Genomic DNA, 24530 nt, shown 5'->3' with positions numbered 1-24530 from the left:
AGTTGTTAACAAAGCCGTAAAAAAGAGAAAATAGTGGAAATATTTATAAAACAAAATAAGGAAACATTACAGGTAAAGGTTTTAAAACTTATAAAATACATCTATCAAAACTAGTCAGTGAATAACAATAATAAAAATAACATATAAAACAAAACAATATGACTTAAAAGTGTCTGGCGTAAAATTCATCCAATGAGTAAAAAGCTTCACTTTGTAAAAATGTCTATAATTTTTTTCTAAATTTAAGGTCACATTTAGTATTCCTCAAATTAAGAGGTAAACGAGGTCCCTACCCTTTCAGTTCTTGGAATAGGAAGAGGCAGAGAAAATGTGTTACGAAGATTGTACTCAGATGAAGAATTAAACTCATGTTTGTATTTCTTATGAACAATACAAGCTCTTTCCATTATAAATAAGGAGGGCAAGGTTAGGATGGAACACCTCAGGAAAAGATCCCGGAGTGCGAAAAGGGACACGGCACATATCGCGAACTGCCTTCTGCATAACAAATAAATAAAGAATTAAACAGATACTGGGAACAAACTCCCCAGAAGACAATTCCATACCTAAGATGGGATTCAATGAGAGCATGGTTACTGGTTAGCATTTTTGCCTACAATGCAGTTAAGGGAATTAGCTATTACTCTAATAGCATAACAGATGACAATTTTTTTTTCAAGTAAGAGATGTGGTTCTCTTTATATTTTAAAAGCTTATCGATCGTCACACCCAAAAATTTGCTTGCGGCAAATAGACTGATTGAATTATTATGCAAAGTAACTGCCTCTAGATCACACCTAAAGAATAGAATTTTAGTTTTAAAGATGTTAAAAGCTAACTTGTTAGCCTCACACCACAGCTTAACAAGAGTCAGATCCCTGGCAATGGCAACTCTCATTCTTTCAGGATCGGTATCATGCCAAAGTATAGTGGTGCCGTCGGCAAAAAGTGTAAACTTTCCAGAATCAAGGACCAGAAGGCAGGTCATTGACGTATAACAAGAACAAAATGGGGCCGAGGACAGAGCTCTGAGGAACACCAGTATCAATGAGTAGCCTACCAGACTTAGTGTCAGGAGAAGAGCATTTAAAATTAACATAAGTTGTATATACAGTATCGGACAAAATTAGAGAGACTCAACTACTTACGTCTTTTATGTAAGATAAAAATGATTAAATTCCTCTTTTTGTGCTGAAGGATGTTATGTTTTGAAGTAGTTTAAAAAGCCACTAAAATAAATTAAAAAAAAAAAAAAACATTTCTCAAGATTTATTAGGAAAAATAAAAAAATGCAAAAAATTCTGTGCGACAAAATTAGAGAGACTTATCCTTAAAGTACATTTGTACCCTATACTAATGAAACTAACCTAATACTTTGTCCAGTACCCTTTATTCTGGATAACTTTTTCACATCTATTCGGCATCGATCCAATGAGATTCGAAATTATAGCCGGATACATTGATTTCCAGGCATTCTCGATTTCTTCAAATAATTGAGCACGATTCCCGATGTTTTTAGTGCGAATCTTTTTCTCTATAATCTCCCAAAGATTTTCAATTGGGTTCAAGTCCGGCGATTGCGGTGGCCATTTTAAAACTTGAATTTTGTTAGCCAAAAACCATTCCTTCACAAGTTTGGCCGTATGTTTGGGGTCGTTATCGTGTTGGAACGTGAATCTTAGCGGCATTTCCCATTCGGCGTAAGGCAACATTACATCTTCCAGTATAGTCCGATACATAAATCTATCCATAGTGCCCTCAATTTTGTGGATAGGACCCATTCCATAACCGGAAAAATAACCCCAAACCATTAAATTGCCACCTCCGTGCTTCACAGTACCAGAAACATATTTTGGATCAAGCCTTTTGTTTGCTGGGCGATGTACGAACTCCATCACTTCCAAAAATATTATACTTAGACTCGTCACTAAACAAAACCTTATTCCAGTCCTTAGCTGTCCAGTAATGGTGACGTGTTGCAAATAACATTCCAGCACCTACATTTTTTTTTTTGATAGATGGGGTTTTTTTGCTGGTCTCCTTCCAGAAAGCCCCGCCTCCACTAATCGCCGCTGCACAGTCCTGGATGAACCCCAGGGGCCTCCAATTCAGCCAAAATCTGTGTTGAAGATAGACGCGGATTATTCTGACTTAGTCGTTTAATTCTCCTGTCCAGCAGTACTGAGGTTTTTCTCTTGCGGCCACCTCTTTTAAGGTTTGTCACTCTTCCACGGAGCTGATAATTTTTTATTGTTCTGGAAACCATTTGTTTACTGACGTTGAATTGCTCTTTTATTAATTTTTGTGAGCGACCTGAGTTATAGGCTTCTATAATTTTTTCTTTTAGGTCTATGGAATAATGTTTACCACGAGGCATTGCTAATGATATTCTCAAACTAATAAACAGAAATTAAACTAATCGCAACTTCAGCGAAACTAAATACAAAATGAGTCTCTTTAATTCTGTCGCAGTAATTTTTTATCAATGTTAAAAACATTCTTTAAATAAATGTAAACATGAGCTACAAAAATGAATTGTTGATAATAGAATTCTTGTCAACTCCGGTATACACTGCTTAACAAATATTAATATTATTTCAAGTACAAAAAATTGGAGTTGGCAAATAGAGAAGTCTCTCTAATTTTGTCCGATACTGTAGGTATTAGTAGGTAATAATATAATTATTATTAAAATTTTATTCTATCTAGATAAGGAGTAACGATAGATTTCCTGATGAAGTAGGTACATTTCGAGTAAATATGTACAATACAATCAAAAATTATAGACCGTCTAGAAAGTAGCCGAAAAATGGGAGCACAAATATAAAACATTTGCAGTACATAAAATACTACGTAAAATAATAACAGACAATTCTTTTAAATTCCTTCTACAACCTCCATTTAATTCTAAACACTTAACTAAACGTCCAGGTACAATAGAAACTAGGTGAGTGCCAATGTTCATTAATCTACATATGTTTTCAATGTGACTAAGATCTGGTGAAGCTGCTGGCCATAGAATTATAATCAGTTGGTGTTCTTGCATCTAAGAGAGTTTTGTTTTGAGATCGTTTGCATCAATCTGATAACAACTTTCGTCAGATATAAACATATTGCTGAAGGTAACTCCTTGCAAACGTTGATAAAACTTCATTCTTTGTTGCTTTCGTAGAGATGTTATTGCAGGGATCTTTTTTGATTCCCTTGATATGTAGCCTTGTCTTTTCAGTGCCATGCGAACAGTTTCTAGATACAGAACAGCCAGTTTTCGAAATCCTTCGGATTTTGTCGTTGTAAATTCAGTAAAGCATTTAAATTGTTTCCGCGAATTTTGCCTTATAACTGCACCAATTTTAATCCTCTTAAGTGTATCATATACTGCACTTTTGCCGAGTTCAGTCAATTGCACTAGTTTTTTAATGCTTCCCCTTTTTCTTTTTTTTTTACTTGCGACATTAAGCCGCCACAAAGATTTCGGATACCTTCTAGCGGACTATAAGTTTGTTGAAGATTTCAGAGTATTATTAATTGCTATTTTCTGTATATACTCAAATATATTAAAAAAATAAGGATTTACTCCTTGGAATTCTAACATTTTCCTTAAAACCTACATATTACTCTTATACTATCTTCCGTATAGTTATGCAAGTCACTAAATTTCTATTTTCTAACCTTCATTTAGCTAAAATGTAGCGCAACTTTACAAAGTATATAAAATTTTTGTATCTAAATTCCTATAAAAAGAACGTAATATAATCTCTTATTATATTTACAAATATGTGTAATATCTAGACTGTACCGAACAGATTTTTATAATTTACATATTTATCTTTTAACGGGCTTATATAGTCCAATACTAAATTAACCTAATATAAGCATGCAAGCTAGTAATAATACACGATCACATAATATAATCAAAGGAACACCCCGTATGCAAAAAATACAAATCAAACCCTACAACTTTTACATTATTTACCATTCTACCATTTATAGTACGTATTTATATATTAGGTGTATTTTGTTTGTTTTTTTTTAATTATTTTACTAGCTACTAAATTTCTAAAAATATGTTTAATAATAAAACAATTATTATATTCGATAGACCATGTGAGCACCTCTTTTATCGATCCCCCTAAAACATTTCTCTATCAAAATTCAAAACGCTTCTTGTAAGTACAATTGTGCAACCTGCTCAACTTCTCTTTCTCTCTCTCTCCTTCTCGTCTCGATGCCAATTATTATCGGGACAAGAGCGGCCTTGAAGGAGTTTTAGCTAAAAATAACTCAATCGATAGGAAACATGGCCGACCACCTAGCGGGACGAAAATAGAGCCCGGCGAATCGGCAAAGCGTGCAGCGTCCAGCAACGGGTGGGCGGGAGCGATTTCGCTCCATGTTCGTTTTTATTTATAATTTATGCATACATGTATATATATATATATATATAAATTATCCAGGTTATTTATTTACATTTTACATATATATATATATAAGCTCACCTTCTGGACTCGTTCGCCCTAAGCTCCAAGTCCCGTTGCTCCTGTTCTTCGGGGGGCGGTTGGGGCGGCTCCGGTTCAGGCGGCAACGGGCCCCTTAACAGGGGATGTCCGAGGGGTAACGGCGACGATTGGGTCCTGCCTAACGGTCTAATTACACCTCGCACTTGAGGTTCCTAAAGAAAACATTAATCTTCATAAATTGCTTGCTCAAGAACAATAATAATAAGAACGAACTACGCTACTTCGAAATATGAGAGGAAGAGGAATAGCCAACATAGAGAAGCAGCTGACAAATTAGTAACTTGCGTGCCTTTTTCTTAGAAAAGGCTGAAACATCGCATCATTATGTGAAGCAGACGACTCAACACCACTACAGGAGCTTGAGCTGCCCATACACCATAGCACAGAGCACGAAAAAATGCATGCTCGCGAGGTTCAACAAGAGTATGTGGACATAGCGACGTCGAACTACTGGTTGACTTCGGGACAGCTTGTCCCTAAAACTGGAGGGTTTCTTGTGGCTATCCATGATCAAGTAATACCAACAAGAAATTATTTAAAGTTTGTCGTATGTGACCCGACGGTACAAAGTGACCGATGTAGGTATGGATGTGAGACAACGGAGTCTATCCAGCGTCCATTATGCTATAGAACATTTAGAAGTTGTTTATACTACATGTGTTATTCGAAATGGAGGGCATATTGAAAACTTACTTGAGACTCAGCGTTATGTTGCTGTTTTTTTAAAGCTGTTATTTTTTACAATTGTAATAAATTTATGTCACAGAAGTGGTTTAAATATTATTCTGAAGCTATGGATACGAAAAGCGCGGATATTAACTATAGTTATTTCACAGCCTACAACGATGACATACTAAATTAGCAAAATTTGTTCAAAGAGCCATATTATTATAGAGAGTTGAAATTATATCACTCCAATAAAATTCTAAATATTTTCAAAACTATTAGATTTTGGAATAGGACATATATTCATCGATGAATAGCTTTTATTGCTCTTTTAAAAAATACTATATAAAATACAGGGTATTCCATTAAAAAAAAAACTGAAATATTGCGAATTGAAAATTTAAAAATATATCTTATAACCTGAGAAATTCGGATAGGTAGTTCTTATAAAAGTTACCTTTATTTCTCTCAAGGAACCTAAAAATATAAAAATACACGTGGTGTCCCATTTAAAATTCTGGTGTTAAAGTCGGTGCAGCACTTTTTGAACACCCTGTATTGATGAAACTTAAATAATTTTAAAATTCGTCGTACGTCTTTAGTATGTATCTGTGCTGTTTGGGAAAGCCTCAAAAGAAACGACATTTGAAACTAGAAAAACGCCAATACATGAGTGTGGTGCTATTATTCTTGGCCTCTAACATAAACAAAGTCGATTTTAAGAACTGACCTGTAGCTCACTAATAGTGTCCAGAGGTGTTTCCTCATGCTCGCTATCAATCGCGGGCAGAGAAGGGTAAAAGGGCAGCGTACCGGGCAGCATCTGACCCGTGAGGGGCATCCCGAGGCGGGCGGTACACGCCGCCCGTACCGCCGCCTCCGAGAGGTCGGGACTGAGCACGTGGTGGGCGGCCAGAGAGATGTTCGGCATCGATGGGCTGCTGAAGAGAGGTAGACGCTGATATTCTTCGGCCTCGCAGGGAGGACTCAGTTCCTAAAAGAGAAATCGTCTATTATCCTCGGTCAATATAAAATTTCAGTGTTTAAGTAATAAGTCAAGATTGAGTCAGCGACGTCACTTCTCACCATTATGATTATAGAAGAACGACAGCAAGTTTTTGTGATTTTAAACGGTAATTGACTCGAAACCAATAAAATAATTATGATGAGCATTGCATCAAGAGACTTCATGATTTGAAAGGGGTTTCAATTCATCAAACATCTGGCATTCGCTTCAAGCTGTTTCGGAGACACGAGTGCTGTTTTCCTCCAGATACCATTCGGCCTGCCATCTTTCCAAACCATGTAGGAACAGTTTCGGAATGGCGTATTGAGGACCTCTCATAATTTCCCAAATATGACACCTTCCCTATGTTTAGAAGTTCTCAGATTAATTTCAAATTTCTATTGGAATTAGACAGCATTCTTAAGACATGATAATGAAATGGAACAGGTGAAAATGCAACGTGGGGTCATCACTCATAGTCGCGAGGTCTAGAGGCAAGCATTGCTGTAGAAGGACGCCCGGATTCGAGCCTTAATTTCCTCCTCACAGTCCCACTCGCTGTTAAAAAGAGATGCGAGGTACCTAAATATCTTTGCTTAGAGCAACCTCACGGATTCGTCTACTGATCCCCATGACTTTCGTTTTGGAGATGTTAATATGCAGGTCGTACCGCCTAGTGATGTCATTTATCTTATTTAATAGATGCTGAAGATCCTCCAAAGTGAGGCCTACACCATGGTATCGTACATATTATTGATGGGTTCATTTTTGAGGGCAATCTGACATATTTTCTCGACATATACCAAGTTTATACGGGCAATTAAACCACTTTAGCGACTAAACCGGACAAGAAATAATTCAGTTTGGCTAGTGTTTAAATGAGAGGATTAAAAAAGGGATTCTACCTTAAGATTAAACAGTTTCCAACCTAGGAATTAAAAAAAATAAATTGATTGAGCTGACTAGTTAGTTTATTACTCGAAAAGTTAACTAATTTAACAAGTGATAACAAAATGATTTGTCAAAAAATTAACATCTAACCTTAAAACATCTGTTTATCTATTTTTTTTTAAGCATTTTCACATTTGTGTTGATAGCACTGGGAGTTAAATCGATTGAGTGGTGACAGGTGATAGGTGACAAAGCGATTTAAAACCGGATCATCCACTTATTTAAATCGATTCAAGCTAAACCGGTTTACGATCGCTAAAGCGGTTTATACATGCGAATTATGTTAAACCGATTTTCCACGAAACCACTTTAAGATGCAGGTGTGAACTTGGTAGTGGATGTTAAAAAGCGCCAAAATACAGCTCTGTCGCTCTCCCTTGGTTACATTGAAAGCCTCGACTTATACTGTGTCGTTTATTTTCACCTCGGTTTCTGGTTCCAACATAGTTGTTTTATGATTTGAATATTTTTCTCATCTATTCCGATTTCTCGTAGTATTGCGAGAAAGAAATCATGTTTGACATTATCGAAAGCTCTTTGGTAATCAATATAACAGAGAAAGATCCCTAATGAAACCAAATTGCTCATTTCTTCACACCTATTATGTATTAATCTAAGGAAAGCCTTTTGTATAGCTCATCAGGCTAATAAGTCTAAAATCTTTACACTGATTGGTTCTACTTTTATTAGAAATGATAATAAAGGTCAATCTAAGCCATTTCTCCGGTAGATTGTGGGAGCCATATTCCACATGTTTTAGCAACTCAGCATTTTTTTTACCATTCTTTAACAGTCCTACAGCTTGTTCCACTACAAACCTCATGTTCATTGATTATATCTTATTTGATTATGCAAGGTTTCCACGTTCTGGTCTTCCCGGTTATCATGAAAAAGGGTTTTGGTCCAGTATTTCTAATTTCTATAACCATCCAGTGACTTTTTTTTTTTAGACTTTAGACGTTTTTTCAACCGGTCTAAGGACAATTTTTGTGGCCGCAAATTTTATCGTTAAATTTCATTATTTCAAGCACTTATAAAGTGCCAATTAGGTCATTTTCAAATATTTCAATTCAATCAATTTGTTATATTGTTTACAATAATTAAATCAGACCAGGCATCAATATTTTTAGTACCCCAGTCTTGGACTAAGCTGTGCCTTGATGATCATTGGAATTGATTAATTAACTGCTTTCTAGTTATTTATGTTTAAGCTCGTTTATCTCGGAAGCAGTTTGTTTTTGAAAAAAATAGTTTTAACAAAAAAGAAAGCTTCATTTACGTAGAAAAGGACTGTTTTGTCCGCATTATCGGAAACCTTACCGTTTAGGCCCCACAACCGGTTAAGTCCTCGAGGTACCGAGCAAAAAGTCCATTCACAGAAAAATCCCACTTCTAAAGAGCTTATCTGAAAAAGCGCCTTTTCTGCACTGCTTTCCATGGAGGGCTTTGACGTCAATGAGTTTCAGAAAATTCGGCTCAGTCAATCACTCAATCAATTTGAATGATTGAATTGAATTGAAATGCAAATCAACCACTACAAAGCAGTTAATTAATCAATTTCAATGATTATCAAGGCACAGCTTAGTCCAGGACTGTGGTATAAAAAATATTGATGCCTGGATTGATTTAATTATTGTAAATAATAATTAACTTGATAGTAACTATTAAGTTATAGTTGAGACAGGCCCTTAAATCTTGCATGGAAGTGATTAAATGATATTCATTAACCGAGAGTAGAACAATAAAGAAATTGAATTGATTCAAATACGTGCTATCGTCTGCTTGTAAATAATTAAATACTCACGATATACTGATTGTAAAAAGTCATTAATATATCATTGATTCAAAGAAGCGGGCATTGGTTCAGTGACACAATTGATTCAAACAAGGTACTTATCAACTGCCTGGGATTGATAAAATAACTATCATGGTGACATAAGTCTCTGATATATCTATTTGGAATAAAATTTGTATGTTTAATGGTTCTTATAGGAATACCTACTGTTTAATCATTATTTAAAAGGTTTTCAATTATGATTGTTGTGTCTGTATTGATTCATTATGTCTCTAAGTAATTTAGGATTATTGAGACCCTAAATCAATGAAAAATTTCTTGAATTTAGATAGTTATTATCTCATGGAAACATTATCAATCAGCCTAGAATTGATTATTGATTTGGATGGTAACAAAACATTGTTTTGATTCAACAAGTAAGCTAATCATCTGTTTGGAATTGATAAAATAATTATTCCATTGACCGCAGAGTCTGAGAAATAAAATTTTATGTTATTGTTAATAATTATTGTAGAGGATTTCCACTGTTTATTCATTATTTCAAAGATTATTGATTATGATAAATATTCTTTTTAGCTACCCTGGAGTTGATTAAATTATCATTTGAAATTTTCATTAACCTTGGAACCAATGAAATAATTGTTTTGATTCAGAATAACGCCTGCATTTATGGATCTTTGAGACCCTAAATTAATAAAAAAATGTTTTTATAATCATTATCGTCTATTGGTATACTGTCATCAACCGACCTAGAATTATTTAAATAATTATCATAAAGCTTGAAAAGTAAAAAAAATAAATTTTGATTCGAATAACTAATTATCATCTGACTAAAATTGAAAAATAATTATCAGGGTTTTAGTAGAGTCCTTGATATAGCAATTTGAAATGAAATTTGTACGCATTTTCCTGTAGACGATGCCCACTGTTTAATTATCCTTTAAAGGGTTATCAATTATGTTTAATACTACTCCTTATAGCTTGCTTGGGGTTGATTAAATTATCATCTTAAATCTTCATTAACCTGAAACAGTTAATTGTTTTGATTAGGATTATCGCCTGCCTTTAATTCATTTAGGACCATTGATACCCTAAATCAATAAAAAAACTATTTTAACTCAACTAATTATCATTTAATGCTGAGTGTCATCAACCAATCCGGTTTAATTAATTTAATTATTTGTCATGAAGGTTCGAAGGTAATGAAAAATTGTTTTAATTCAAATAAGCCAAATTATCCTCTGCTTGGAATCGAGGAAATAATTATCATATCGATTCTAAATTGATCTAAGAATGAAATTTATATGTTTACTGTTATTACCTTTGGTGGTTCTTGTGGCGGGGACTCACTGGGTGGCAAACAGGATATTAACAGTTTCTTCTTGAGGGTTGGAGGGAGTCTTTTGCTCATCGGACTACATCTTCGTTCCATCACCCGCTGTTTTAAGCGGACTTTAAGGAGGTTAGGCTCAGAGGCTATAAGAACAACATAGAGTAATTAAAAGTTTATCTTTACATAAGAGTTTATTATCAAAAATTTGATAACGGTCCTTATATAGACAACTTTAGATAAAACAGTGCGTGAAGTAAGCTGTGTATTAGAATATTCACAGTGATAAATTTAGATCGGCATCGAACTAGGGCGAACGTTATAAAACATTCAACATTTTTACCTAAAATAATTACCTGTTTTTCTTAATGGGAAATCGTTATTCGTTGTCGAACTGTCGGACCCGGTATCCATGCCCTCGGCCCTGAAAATAAAAAAAATATACTAATAAAACATTTAAATAAAAGACATTTATATGGTCGGTGTAAAAAAATTAATGTAGGTATTTGGCTTATCAAATATAGTTCATCACAGTTATAATCTATCATCCATTAATAATACTAGTTACTACTTAAAAATCTTAATTCAAGAGGGTTCTTTAATATAAGTTTCTCCGTTTCCTAACAGTCACTCTTTCAAATATTTCTATTTTAATTCTGAGATCGTCCTCTCTTAAAAAAAGGCATAATTATCCGCTTTTGCTGATGACACCACCGTTTGCAAAGCAACTGCTCTGCTAAATTAGAAGTAATATATGATGATATGCATTGGAGACCTAACTGGAGCCCAGGCCCCTTATTTAGTCAAAAAAGGGAATTAAAAAAACCACTGTTCAAAAAAAGACATTAAAAAGAATTTTTTTTTAACCATTATAAAGTGACCATTGCTTGTTGGTCCTTCGAGCCGGATTTGGTAAAAAGATGACTTTTAATTGTATGAATAATTATTGGGGGTCTACACCTTAATGCATTATACAGTGCGTGAGTACCCGTGCCTTGGGCGTGGCTTATAGTGATAGATCAACAATCTTTTGACATAAAAATAACTGACGGGCGCCATCTTGAATGTTTTGCGTGTATTTGTCCTTTTACGCAAGCACTGGTACGAGACTTGTGGTGATACGTTAGGTTCAGTTACTTTATTAATTAATAGACTGACTTAATTTTACGTCATTTCCTCAGTTTAAGTACGTCAGTCTAACCTACTACTCGTTCTTTTTTACACTTACAACAAAACTTTGGTTAATGTTCAAACAATATGTGATAAATGACATTTAAATGAGCCTGTCTACAGTTGCACGAACGGCCAGTAGAATTTTGCTTAATTGTAAGTTAAATTCATTGTTTCCTATTTATCAAATCAGTATAGTTTTTCAGTTCACATTGATTTTATCTATTAATATTATATACTGTTGATATTCTTTTGAGTTGAGGCTCTTTTGGCACTCCTCATATTATAAAATCTACTGACGCCATTTCGTGTTTCTTCAAATTCAAAATGGTGGTGGAGCGCCATTTTGAAACAAATTACATAGAAAGGGACCTTCCGATCAAGGTAGTAGTTTGGCCGCCATCTTAACAAAAATGCTAATGAGACAATCTAATAAATACTTAATCGAGTGTACTACATCTATGTCCATCATTGAAACCGTCATTTCTAATTTTAAAAAACTACTCTTACGTCTATTAGCCATTTTGAGAATGTGAACAGTCATTTTTACGTCAAAATACGAATTTCCCAGAGGGAGAAGGCTGGTCCGTCGATCCTATTCAAAGGATGACGTGCTAATAAGTGCATTAAATGGCAAACTCACGAAACGGCGTCGTTCTAAAAATGCAATACGACAATAAAAATTACCCAGTTAGCAATCACGTTACATTTTGTGCAACTTCTCGTTTAATTTACTATGAGCTGGAGTGCTTAAACTAAGTTAAGAAACGCTTGAAAGTGCGTTTATTTCTTAGTTTCAAGATGGCGTCCGTCCACCATTTTGAATATTTTAACTAATGTCGAAAGCTAAACCTAGCAAACGAAGGAGGCAGGGGATTTTTATGGGTTTAATAACAAGTTTTTGGTCCACCGAGCCGGACGTATTGAAAGATGACATGCTAATAATATACGCGCGTTAAGTGGCAATTTTATAATTAATTAAACGGAAGTATTTATTTCTTAAGTCGGCCATTACAGCGTTCGGTCGATAGCTTTTAAAGGTAGTTTAAACATATAACAGTATGAAATTATTAAATATTAACGTAGGAAAAATGCAGACACGAAAAGCAGTTGCATTTTTTTCGCCGAATCTAACCTTGACTCTCTATGTATTATTAAATGCAAATAAAAAGTTTTAAATCTTTTATAACACGTTAACTATATATACATACGTGTTTAAATTCAGTGCATTTTAAAAGGGTTTTAAAAAAGCCTTTAATAGGTCTGAAAGGCGATTGAGGCTTAAAGAAGGCAGGCCTGGGATTGTTGTTTTTTATCACTTCAAAGTTTTTATTTTTTTTTCACTGTTTTTGTTTATAACATTCAATCTAGCGCGCCATGCTTTCTCAAAAATCATTCATTCTTAATCAAAGAAGAAATGTGAGTAATACAAAAATTCTAAACAATTGCTGCACTTGGCAATACTGGATACCACACTCTATGGCAGCTTCTTTTTTGTACAATCCCTATATCAAATAGTCAATTATTGTATTAATGTTAAATATATGCCGTAAGACTAGGCAGTTGTTATATTATTTATATTTAATTGTAAAAATTAAAAATCTCTGTTATAAACCGCAGGCAGGCTTGAAATATCCGTACAAACTCACAAATTTCCTGGAGGTGGAACACTGAGTATGCCAACTACTTTGCTATCCCTTGCACAACAGTCAGTGTTACCAATGGTTATAATAAAAATAGACGTCATAAGGTCAGTTATTGTAAAACCAAGGTTTGGTTATGACGTCCAACCAGTGCTGCCATCTTTCTTAAAATGTATTTTCTTGATACCAAAAATTCCCTTTATAATTTGCCGTAACAGGTTTCGGACTGCGAGATGAAAGTTCTTAAAAAATTAATTTCATGCGGTTGGTAACACTGATTACAATATTTAACGACAACTTGATTGAAATTTGTAAAAACTGGAAAATTGGTTGGGAAACACTGCCTGCGTAGAACGTTCTAGGGCAATGTTTTGTAATGCACTACACAACAGTCAGGGTTGTCAATAATTACAATAAAAATAGTTGTCATAAACTCATGACGGTCACCCAGTGCTGCCAACCTGCTTAGAATGTCTTCTCAAGGCGAATACCAAAAATTCCCTTTAACATTTTCAGTATACAGGTTACGAATTGCGAGTCGAAATTGACAAGATCTTCGAGAGATTCCCTAAAAAAATATTTCTTGCAGTTGGCATCATTGGGTACGACGTTCTCGGCCTACTTCTTCGTTAACCCTGTAACACAGTCAGCGTTACCAACAATTAAAAACAAAATAGACGTCACGAAGTATTGCCAAGAATACTACAAAATTTTCTTTATAATTTGCATTGACACAATTCGTATTCTGAACCCAAATTTCCTTAAATTGGCTTTCCCTTTGAGGCTTGAAATTTTCCCTAAAAACTAAAAAATTTCAAGCAGTTGGCTACACTGGGAGCATTTCTTTGTTATGCACAACAGTCAGGGTTGCCAACGGTTACAATCAAAATAGTTGTCATAAACTCAGTTATTGTAAAACCACTGTGTGGTTGTGAGCTACAACCAGTGTCGCCAACTTTTTTGAAATTAGTTCTCTAAAGTAGAACTCCGAGTCTAAATTCCCATAATTTACAAAATATTTGCTTTAAATTCGTTAAAAAATAAAAAATTTGCAACACTGGGTGAAAGAGTCAGGGTTGCCAACGGTCAAATCCCACAAAAGTCTCCTTATAGGAATTTTGATTTAAAAAATATTTACCAGAAGCTAGGCCACTTAAAACCCATTCCTTCTAAATATAATTTTTTAAACGTATGACCCTGTATGTTCTTATAACGTCAATAAAATATTCCTCAGATATAAGAATATATTTTATTAAAGACGACGTTATCTCAGATCCGCATCAAACATTTTCCACCCCTTCGTTGCCATGACCACCGTTGAAAAGAAACATTTCCCGAGAGAAAATACGTTTTAACGATTTCCTTTTGAGCAGAAAAAAAAATGAAAAAAAAAACAAGTTAAATTGGTTCGGTAATAAACGTAACTGCGTTTCCCAGATCTCTTCTATCAAATGAAACCACCATTTAATTTCATTTATCTAACTATTCAGTATCTAAAAATAGCTTATGGTAATGATTACTAAAGTGGGTCATGCACGACCGCATTTCAAGCTTTTCACTCTATTTACGTATAAAAATGGTTGATCAATTGAGTTTTTTTGACGATTTTTATGCGCATTTGCCACACAGGCGGCTCTTATGTCCCAAGCATTTAATTTTGCGTTATAAACTCCAGTGAAACATCTTAAACGTTACACAAATCTGCTAGTGCATGTCCCCCAATACGTTCGACTGAACCATGTGTGTCAGTTAACCTTCGTATTCCAAATATTGGAACTTTTAAAACACTGAAAGTGCGGAGCAATAAAAGCATCAGTCAATGTTGATATTAACAATTCAGTTTGTATTTGAACAATTTTTATAGTTTGTTATGTTTATCAGGTGCCAGCGGTGTTGCCAACATTTCACGAAATACATATCAGTAGAGCCTTGATAATCTGGACATGCGTTACTCCGGATGCTTCAGTAGTCCGAACACGAATTTTGCCGCTATTATGTACGTTATAGTCCAGATTCGCTAGTACGCGATAATCCGGATCGCGCTATAGCGTATGAAAGCGTATGCCTAAGAAAAACAAAGATTTGTAAAACATATTTGATTTTTATCATTTTTATTATATTATATATTTTTTTTTTTATTTTTTATTTTAATATATGTATTCTCATTTAAAACAAAACTCTTTTAATGATCTATAATAATTCTATCTCAATTTAATTAATTCCATAATCAATTAATAACTTGATATATTTAAAATAACGTATATTGCTAAAGATCTCTAATATTCATTGAGTTAAGGGGACACCCAAAAATATTAATTGGGAGGCAGTCAGAAAGCAATGTTTGAGAGAAATGTGTGTAAGGTGGTGTGTTGGAAAAAGAGTTGTGTTTACTGGTTAAACCAGGCTGCTAAATTTAATAGTGGTGAATATGTGAGAAATAGTTGATCTTGAGTAGATATGTGGCCATTATGAGAAGTTTGTACAGATCTGTTTGCGCATCTTGAAGATGCCCGCACAAGTAGGTGTGAAAGCCTCTGTTCAATTAGGAACGAATGCGCAATTCCTCGAGTGCTGGTAAGACTGGGGGCCTTACCTGGGGCTCGATTGGCACGAATAAACAGAAGGATATAGTAGAAATATATCCTTTGTCTAATTCGTTGAGATGCTTACTGTTTAGCGGCAGTGGAGCGTCTGGGGAAGCCCTTACTATTTTAGGTGACACTAGCTAGTCGTCAAATAAAGGAAGATAACATGTTTGACATATGTATATATTGAAATGTGACATTGTGTAAATTGATGTTGACCGAGATGATGCAAGGGAACGGAAGTTCCCCGGTGAGTATATTTTATTATTGCCAAAAGTTGACAGAACAGTAAATATTGTTTTTTTTTATTATTTTTATGTGATGTTCGAGTTTATGTCTAACAATATAAGAAGGATGACTGTTGAGTGAATTTGCAGTGTAGAGACCCATTGGCTAAGAACAACTCTGACAGGTAATAAACCACATTTTAAAGCGTATTTTACAGATTTTCCTTTGGTTGGTGACATTGACGACATGGTGGCACAAATGATCAATAAAAACACCAGAGATTTCCGTTTGTACCACTGGAGCAAAAAAAGGGGTTTGCATAGGAAAATGTTGATATATGTAAAATTATCTCCTACCAAAATATGACATTTTTTTTTTCCATTTTCAAGATCTCAGACGTTGGCAATATTGATGGCCCGCAGTGGCCTTAAATTTCAATAAATCCTAAAAGTGCATAAAACAAGAAAAAATCGGGTTTTCTATTTGCACATTCAGAGTAATAATTTTATTTGCAAAGGAAAAAATTAAAGATGTAAAAAAAAAGAAAATTTAGGCAGTTGGCGGCACAAAATAATGATGTGGCTACATACGACTTAAATTGCAAAAGATTGAAATAAAAAATAAAAATCAAATTCTCGATGAAGTACAGTTTTAGTGTTCCTAATTCCATAAGAATCAATGAATTTAGTAATTCTTAGCCACACCATAGACACACTGATAACCAAACGCAAGACTTAAATAAATATTTCATTAATAAGCCTTTCAATTTATTTTTATCAAGATTACTCCATACAGGGATCAAAACCGATTTAAAATTATCCACACATTCAGTAATTATTTTATTGATAATTCGATAGTTGACCTATCAAAAGATGAGATAATGAATCGATAAAGTTTCAAGCACCCAAATGCGCTCACCTACATTTATGTTCCCTGGTTAAAATAAGTGAATCTACTGCTGTCCGACCCAGGTGTTAATCGTTGGAGTAGATTCAAGTAAACAGTAAAAAATCACGGAACATTAATCATCATTTTGGTACATCTATTTACTCCTAGATGACAAGCGGTTTTAAACAGCTTTTAGATTTTATTTTCGGAACGTTCGTTACATCGACGGTCTAATTTGTTATTATTGTGGGATCGGAGTCATCTTGGTAACTCAATCAAGCAAATTCAAGAAAGACTGATTTCATGTTATAAATATCTACCTGATAAAATTGACAAGCATCATTTCATTATTATCGTCGATGGAAGTTTCATGTAAAAATGATGCTTCATATTTCCATGATCATATGGTAAATTGAAGCTATACATCATCAAGAATTTTAAATTTACTATTTTGAAGGACACTATATTATTTGGTAAAATAATGCCAGTTGCTGAATTTTAGAAAAATCCTAGATATTGTCATAATCATCAAGAGGACCAATTCTATACACAACATACCATTGATTCTTGTGGGAATAGGGAACCTGAAGGAAAGTCAACATAATTCCTGACAGAAGATTTTATGCATTAATTTCAACTGTTCCAGCAGAAGCAATTGAGCAGTCTGCTTCCCTTTCTGGTTTTACATGGATTATAATCGTAGCAAACATTTCATTGCTTGTTTTTTTAGCAAACTCTCATTATTTTTAATAGCAGTTACGAAAGAATTGGAATATTCTTAAAGGCTTTCGGGCAAAGAAATATTATGTCTTAACCAATATTTTCACATAAGAAGGATTCTTATACCTCAAACTATTATATTTTAGCCTCCAAATTTAAAACTTCTTTCTTCACATAAAATAAAATATGGTCATGATTTTTTTACATATTTCATTGGTTTCTGAACATGAATTTGAGGGTGATTCTAAATTAAGGATTTGGATACTTAGATCAGTTTTAACTTTGACAGCAAGTCACCTCTGTATCAGACTGTGACATTCTGCTTTGGCCCTACAAAGTGAGAGAAAAAAAGTAACATTTTAAGGCTAAGGATCTAAATAGAAATCAGTAGTTTCAATACCATTTTCCTCGTTTACAGATCAAATTTAATATAAGAATATATATTAATATATCTTTTTCTCATTTAATATAAGAATGAGTTTTATGTCTACAGAGACCACTGTAAAAAGATGATACCTATGAAGAATGAAAAATAATCTATGTTGGACTCTGTTCCTAGCATGTACTCTTTGCTTTTTGGCAATTTACCCAGTTTATAGTTTTAGTTCAAAATATCGTAATCGAGGTTGTACCCTACCAGGTTAGTAAGTTAATCATTTTTGGCGGACTTCTGTTATGTAGCAAGTTAGTGAATTTATGGAGGAACCTACTGGAGCAATCTCTGATGTTGGCACTTCACTTTAGTTGTACTGAACTGGGTGTTACTTTTGAGCTTTTCTCTCATCACTTCTGTCTAACTAAAGTTATATCTGCTAGTATACATATTAATACATGCATACTCTGCTTCAGTATAATACATGTACTACGAAGATTTTAATAGTGCCTTCGCCATTTGACCACCAGCATCTTCTGAGGGAATTCAGGTGAGACAAAAATGAGAAAGAAGCAAGTTTTCGAAAAAAAAAATGAAATGTTTAAAGCCATTTATCTACATGCCATAAACAAACAAACTACCAACCCAACTAATATTATTATTATGTCTAAAGGCAATTACCCAAAAATGACTCATAATAAATTAATGCACTTATCCGACTCCCACGCGGACGCGAGATGGCGAACTTATAAACCCATTTCACTCCCGTTTATAAATAGAACGGATTGTTTGTTTTTCACTTTATGAAAGCTCACGGCATTTTTGACCACTTTTGTAGCAAAACTGTTAAAAATAGTAAAACCGCGATGATGTCTTTGATGTTTTATTGAGGGAGCGCCTCCGTGGTTGTATCATTATTTATTTTTGGTTGGTGATGACGGGTATCCTAAAAAACATGCATATATCAATGGGATAGTTATTTCATATTAGATTTACATACGTGTGGTAATATCCAAAAAATTATTTGAATTTACCAATAAAGCAAACTATAAGCAAAAATTGTCATTTGTCAGTACAATTCATTTGCGAAATCCAACGTTTATCATCTTCATTCTCACATTTCTGCCCTTTCCTTCTTATTTTGAGCTCTTTGTATCCAGTTGCCTTCCACATCTCTTTAGATCGTTCCACCAGTCTTCCACCTTCAAGACTCCCTCTTCCAAGCGTGGTCTCCACTTCGTGAATTTGTGTATTTGGATAACTGCATCTGTGACATCGGTCCTTCTTCGTAAATCTTGACACCCCGAGCACGGATCTAACCATAAATTCCTTAGCACCTGCTTCATTTAGTGTTAATGTTTTAGCTCCATAGGTCATGACCGGCAACATGCATTGATCAAAGACCTTACTTTTCAAACCATAAGCCATATCGCATTTAAAAACTTCCGCAAGCTTTCCGTAATGTTGCCGAAGATAATGTAACTCTTCATTTCGCATATTTGGTTATCTGGAGATTTGGAATTCCTGACCAATGTCATTATACTTGTAGATACTTCCTCATCACCATTGAAAATGTGCTCACTGGGAACTAAATTTGTCATATATTTTGTTTTTGATGTATTTGTTTGGAGACCGACAACAGAACATGTCTTTCGAAGTTCTCGTAGCATATATTTAATGTTAATCTGATAGCAAACCGGTTCCAACGTTGCCAGGCTCAATATGTTGAATTTCAAGTTAATTCCATTGTACTATTTATTTGAATATTTTGTGTAGCATACTTTTTGATATACGTATTATTAATTGATTTTCTGCTATTTTCTATATAAGATAACGTGTTAGACAATAATGGATGCATCCGGAAGTGTTTAGTTGTTTTTTTTTACATGTTTTTATGACGTAAGCCTACTAGTACCTAACACATTATCTTAAGAGTACTAAAATCACTTAAGTCGAGAAGTCCAAATATATTCCGTCATGCGTCATGTACTGTAACAGTACTCTTCAAATCAGTAAAAAATTAGTATAGTTATTTTATTTTAAATAAGATAATGTTTTATGAAAAAGACAGACTTATGCCAATAAGAATGTGTGAGACATAGAAAAGTATATTCGAAAACTTTTGGGCTTTTTTTCGGAGGTATTTGAACGTCATTAGTGGAACAGAATAAGTATAAAAAGTAGTGACGTATTTAAAAAAAAATAGTTTTATTAGGAGGAAAATTTAATTTTTGGTTCTTGGCGTTTCGCATTATGACTAATTTTGAAAAGAATTTATACATATTTGGTTTTGTGTAATATAGTGGACTATAACTTATACATAAGTTGAAAAAGAGACTATTTTTTAACATTTTCTTTTTAGTTTATAAATTTCTTTTTATTTTTTAAAATGCAAATTTTTTTGTCGTGATTTGAAAAATAACTGGCTGGCATTCTTTGGTTAACTAATAGGTATTAATTAACTGCGCTCAGAAGTTTCTAATGCCTGAAACTTTAAGAGGTGTCAAGTTTGGACATCTTAAAGTGCTACAGGTCTACAGGTTTTGATCCAGCTGATCGACGCTGAATTGACGTTATGTGCATGTCTGAGACTTGACTTAGTGATGATAGATCTTATAGTTTTTCAATTAAAAATTATAAATTATTTGTAAAGCATATGGGAAGTAGGTAAGCCATGTATATTATTTTCGGCAGTATCTTGAATGCTCTTCGGAAACCTTTTAGGATTTTGAGTTCTCTCTCTACCCTTATCTATCAAATAACGTTTAGAAAAGGAGCTTTTTCTTATCGACTTAATTTAAAGGTCTCCAAGAGAAGATATACATCATTGTGCTTCTTGTTTTGGTGATATATTATCCCTTGCATGTTCACAATATAATAATATTATAATTCTAGGCGATTCCAATGTGATTTCAGACAATGTTTTGTTAGATTTTTTTTTGCATATGATTTTGTCCAGGTAATAAACGAACCTACTCGTATAGCAGCTAATACACAAACTTTAATTGAGGTAATTTATTTTAACAAGCCCACAAATGTCATACGTTCTCATATCCGATCAGTAGGCAATACTTTGTGACATCAGGATTAAGGTTCAAAGTAAACAAATAAAGGTCTAGAAGAGGTAAAATGGGATATTTACTACATTCAGTTTGGTTGAAAAAATCGAGTTTTTTTATCCAGCAACAATATTTGTCCATTGTTTGACACACATGCTCCATTAATTACATCAAAAATTCATAAAACTTATACCTCGTGGATTACCGAAAGGGTTAAACTTTTTATAAAAGTAATAGCGAGATGATATAAATGGTGACTGTATCTCAGTGAATATCCAACATTGCATTCAACATCTTGCTTCTCACTTAACTCATATTATAAGCTGCTGTTGAATACTGTGCCCTATATCAATTATTCCAGTAATTTCAAAATTCAACCGCAAATTTATAATTTTGTCATCACAAATAACGAAATTCCGGAGGGTCAGTCTGGCTTCCGAAAGCAGCACTGCACAACCTCTGTCTTGTTAAAAGTTACTCAAAAAATCATCGTGATTTTGGATAGACGCGATACTTCATTACTCATATTGCTAGACTTCTCTAAAGCTTTTGATACGTTGGACCAGTTTGCTTATACGAAAATTGGCCTATTATGGACTCATTAACCCATTTATGCCCAAGGGTAAAAATAAGAAAATTTAACACTTATATAGAAATTTTTTATTTATTTATCCCTAAAAACAATATTTCGAAACAAAAAAAAAATTTTTTTCAATATTTTTGAAAAAAAATTCTGTTGCGAAAACGCATCACTGGGACAATTAATCAAAACTATTATTCTATTTGCATTTAAAAAAAATTTATTGGTGAAAAAATCAACTACAAATAGTCTAGTATTAACTGATTGTATTAAAAATAAACAAATATTTCACAAAAAAAGTGTAGAACAAAACATATTTTACATTTCATAATGTTGCGAAAACGCATCAGTGGAACGATACGGTATAATATTTGGTACTACGTTTTATGGCGCCGTGTGATACTCAGCAAAGCAAGTAGTATGTAGGTGCGCTTGACACTTTTGGCACATGTATACAGTTTGACTGTGACATATTTGACACCTCCTTCGTGCCTTGTCAGGACTATGGGTCAACACATGGCCTATATTGTCGAAACGTAATTCGTTGATTCCTGTTGCAAGATTTCTAATTACCGTGATTTTCTCTGTTTTTATAAGACGAAGTGCTATATAGGATTTGAAATCAAGTTGCGACATTGATGTATCATTGAAAATGTTACAAAATTTCCATGCATTGACAGTTAGGCTGTCAATGGCATTGATGAATATAGGCCACCACCACTTTTTTCCCAGTACATTACACCTGTAATTAAGGATGCCATTATCGTGCAAATCCACTCCCCCCATATACTTGCTATATTGAGATATAACATTGGGTTGAGGAACAGACTTATCAACTCTTTTTTTCCTATCAAATCTTTTCACACGACTAATAGGCTCAACGCCAAAAGTATTACTAGCAACAGTCACCACCGAATTGTCGTTGCAACGAACTATTGAGACGTTTGATAATTTGTCATATGCCGCTGAGTAAACACAAATTCTTTCGCTAGACTGCAAATCTTAGCACTTTAGTTCCCGACTATTATTCCTTTCTTGACAGGCTCAAACGTGAAAAAGTCACATGTTGATTTATGGTTTATACCAGTGATGCGTTTTCACAAAAGCAGATTTTGTTGCATTTTTTTTTATCGCCAATAAAGATAACTGATTCGTAATAACATACAGTATCGGACAAAATTAGAGAGACTCGACTACTTACGTCTTTTATGTAAGATAAAAATGATTAAATTCCTCTTTTTGTGCTGAAGGATGTTATGTTTTGAAGTAGTTTAAAAAGGCACTAAAATAAATTTAAAAAAAAAAACATTTCTCAAGATTTATTAGGAAAAATAAAAAAATGCAAAAAATTCTGTGCGACAAAATTAGAGAGACTTATCCTTAAAGTACATTTGTACCCTATACTAATGAAACTAACCTAATACTTTGTCCAGTACCCTTTATTCTGGATAACTTTTTTACATCTATTCGGCATCGATCCAATGAGATTCGAAATTACAGCCGGATCCATTTCCAGGCATTCTCGATTTCTTCAAATAATTGAGCACGATTCCCGGTGTTTTTAGTGCGAATCTTTTTCTCTATAATCTCCCAAAGATTTTCAATTGGGTTCAAGTCCGGCGATTGCGGTGGCCATTTTAAAACTTGAATTTTGTTAGCCAAAAACCATTCCTTCACAAGTTTGGCCGTATGTTTGGGGTCGTTATCGTGTTGGAACGTGAATCTTAGCGGCATTTCCCATTCGGCGTAAGGCAACATTACATCTTCCAGTATAGTCCGATACATAAATCTATCCATAGTGCCCTCAATTTTGTGGATAGGACCCATTCCATAACCCGAAAAACAACCCCAAACCATTAAATTGCCACCTCCGTGCTTCACAGTACCAGAAACATATTTTGGATCAAGCCTTTTGTTTGCTGGGCGATGTACGAATTGCGCTCCATCACTTCCAAAAATATTATATTTAGACTCGTCACTAAACAAAACCTTATTCCAGTCCTTAGCTGTCCAGTAACGGTGACGTGTTGCAAATAACATTCTAGCAGCTACATTTTTTTTTGATAGATGGGGTTTTTTTGCTGGTCCTTTCCAGGAAGCCCCGCCTCCACTAATCGCCGCTGCACAGTCCTGGATGAAACCCCAGGCGCCTCCAATTCAGCCAAAATCTGTGTTGAAGATAGACGCGGATTATTCTGACTTAGTCGTTTAATTCTCCTGTCCAGCAGTACTGAGGTTTTTCTCTTGCGGCCACCTCTTTTAAGGTTTGTCACTCTTCCACGGAGCTGATAATTTTTTATTGTTCTGGAAACCATTTGTTTACTGAGGTTGAATTGCTCTTTTATTAATTTTTGTGAGCGACCTGAGTTATAGGCTTCTATAATTTTTTCTTTTAGGTCTATGGAATAATGTTTATCACGAGGCATTGCTAATGATATTCTCAAACTAATAAACAGAAATTAAACTAATCGCGACTTCAGCGAAACTAAATACAAAATGAGTCTCTTTAATTCTGTCGCAGTAATTTTTTATCAATGTTAAAAACATTCTTTAAATAAATGTAAACATGAGCTACAAAAATGAATTGTTGATAATAGAATTCTTGTCAACTCCGGTATACACTGCTTAACAAATATTAATATTATTTCAAGTACAAAAAATTGGAGTTGGCAAATAGAGAAGTCTCTCTAATTTTGTCCGATACTGTATGTACTGTAAGGATTTATGTTCATATTTGAAGAAAACAGTGTTTGCTTTAAAAAAAGAAACCCGAAACTATTTTTTTTAGAATTTAATATACAGCGAGAAAAAAAGAACATTTTTTACTACAATTCGTCTTGCCGTATTTGACATTGATTTGGTAAAAGAACAAAGATTTCCAGGTTTTTCCTAAAGTTGCATTGTAGTTCTCTTAAAATAAACTAGATAATTCAAACAGAAAATAATTAGCTGCGACAAAAAAAAAAAATTAGGTGTTGCGTAAATGCATCACTGGGGCAAAATGGGTTAATAACTC

The 24530-nt window shown here is 34.0% G+C and overlaps 2 protein-coding genes across 9 annotated transcripts in view; one reads left to right on the top strand and one right to left on the bottom strand.

Annotated features, from left to right (window-relative positions):
* The window catches only part of LOC126740372 (dystrophin), a 208279-nt gene that overhangs the window by 75168 nt on the left and 108581 nt on the right, over nucleotides 1-24530 (top strand). For 2 of the 8 annotated variants that reach the window (XR_007661893.1, XM_050446350.1), the window contains one exon: nucleotides 14963-15258. The exons of the other annotated variants lie outside the window; for them this stretch is intronic. The gene's annotated coding sequence lies outside the window, so the exon portion shown is untranslated. Of the gene's footprint in view, nucleotides 1-14962; nucleotides 15259-24530 lie in introns of those variants that run through there. 8 annotated transcript variants of the gene reach the window in all.
* Nucleotides 1-24530, bottom strand: part of LOC126740375 (histone deacetylase 7) — a 61217-nt gene that overhangs the window by 4767 nt on the left and 31920 nt on the right. Inside the window, exons 2-5 of the mRNA XM_050446355.1 lie at nucleotides 10625-10692; nucleotides 10260-10414; nucleotides 5917-6180; nucleotides 4500-4672 (exon numbers count right to left, since the gene is read on the bottom strand). Of these exons, the coding sequence (XP_050302312.1) occupies nucleotides 4500-4672; nucleotides 5917-6180; nucleotides 10260-10414; nucleotides 10625-10692 (660 nt within the window). The remainder of the gene's footprint in view (nucleotides 1-4499; nucleotides 4673-5916; nucleotides 6181-10259; nucleotides 10415-10624; nucleotides 10693-24530) is intronic.

This window comes from Anthonomus grandis, chromosome 9, assembly GCF_022605725.1.
Source record: "Anthonomus grandis grandis chromosome 9, icAntGran1.3, whole genome shotgun sequence".
NCBI lineage: Eukaryota > Metazoa > Arthropoda > Insecta > Coleoptera > Curculionidae > Anthonomus > Anthonomus grandis.
Note: the sequence above shows the minus strand (reverse complement) of the source record. Positions and strands in the feature narration are given on the sequence as shown.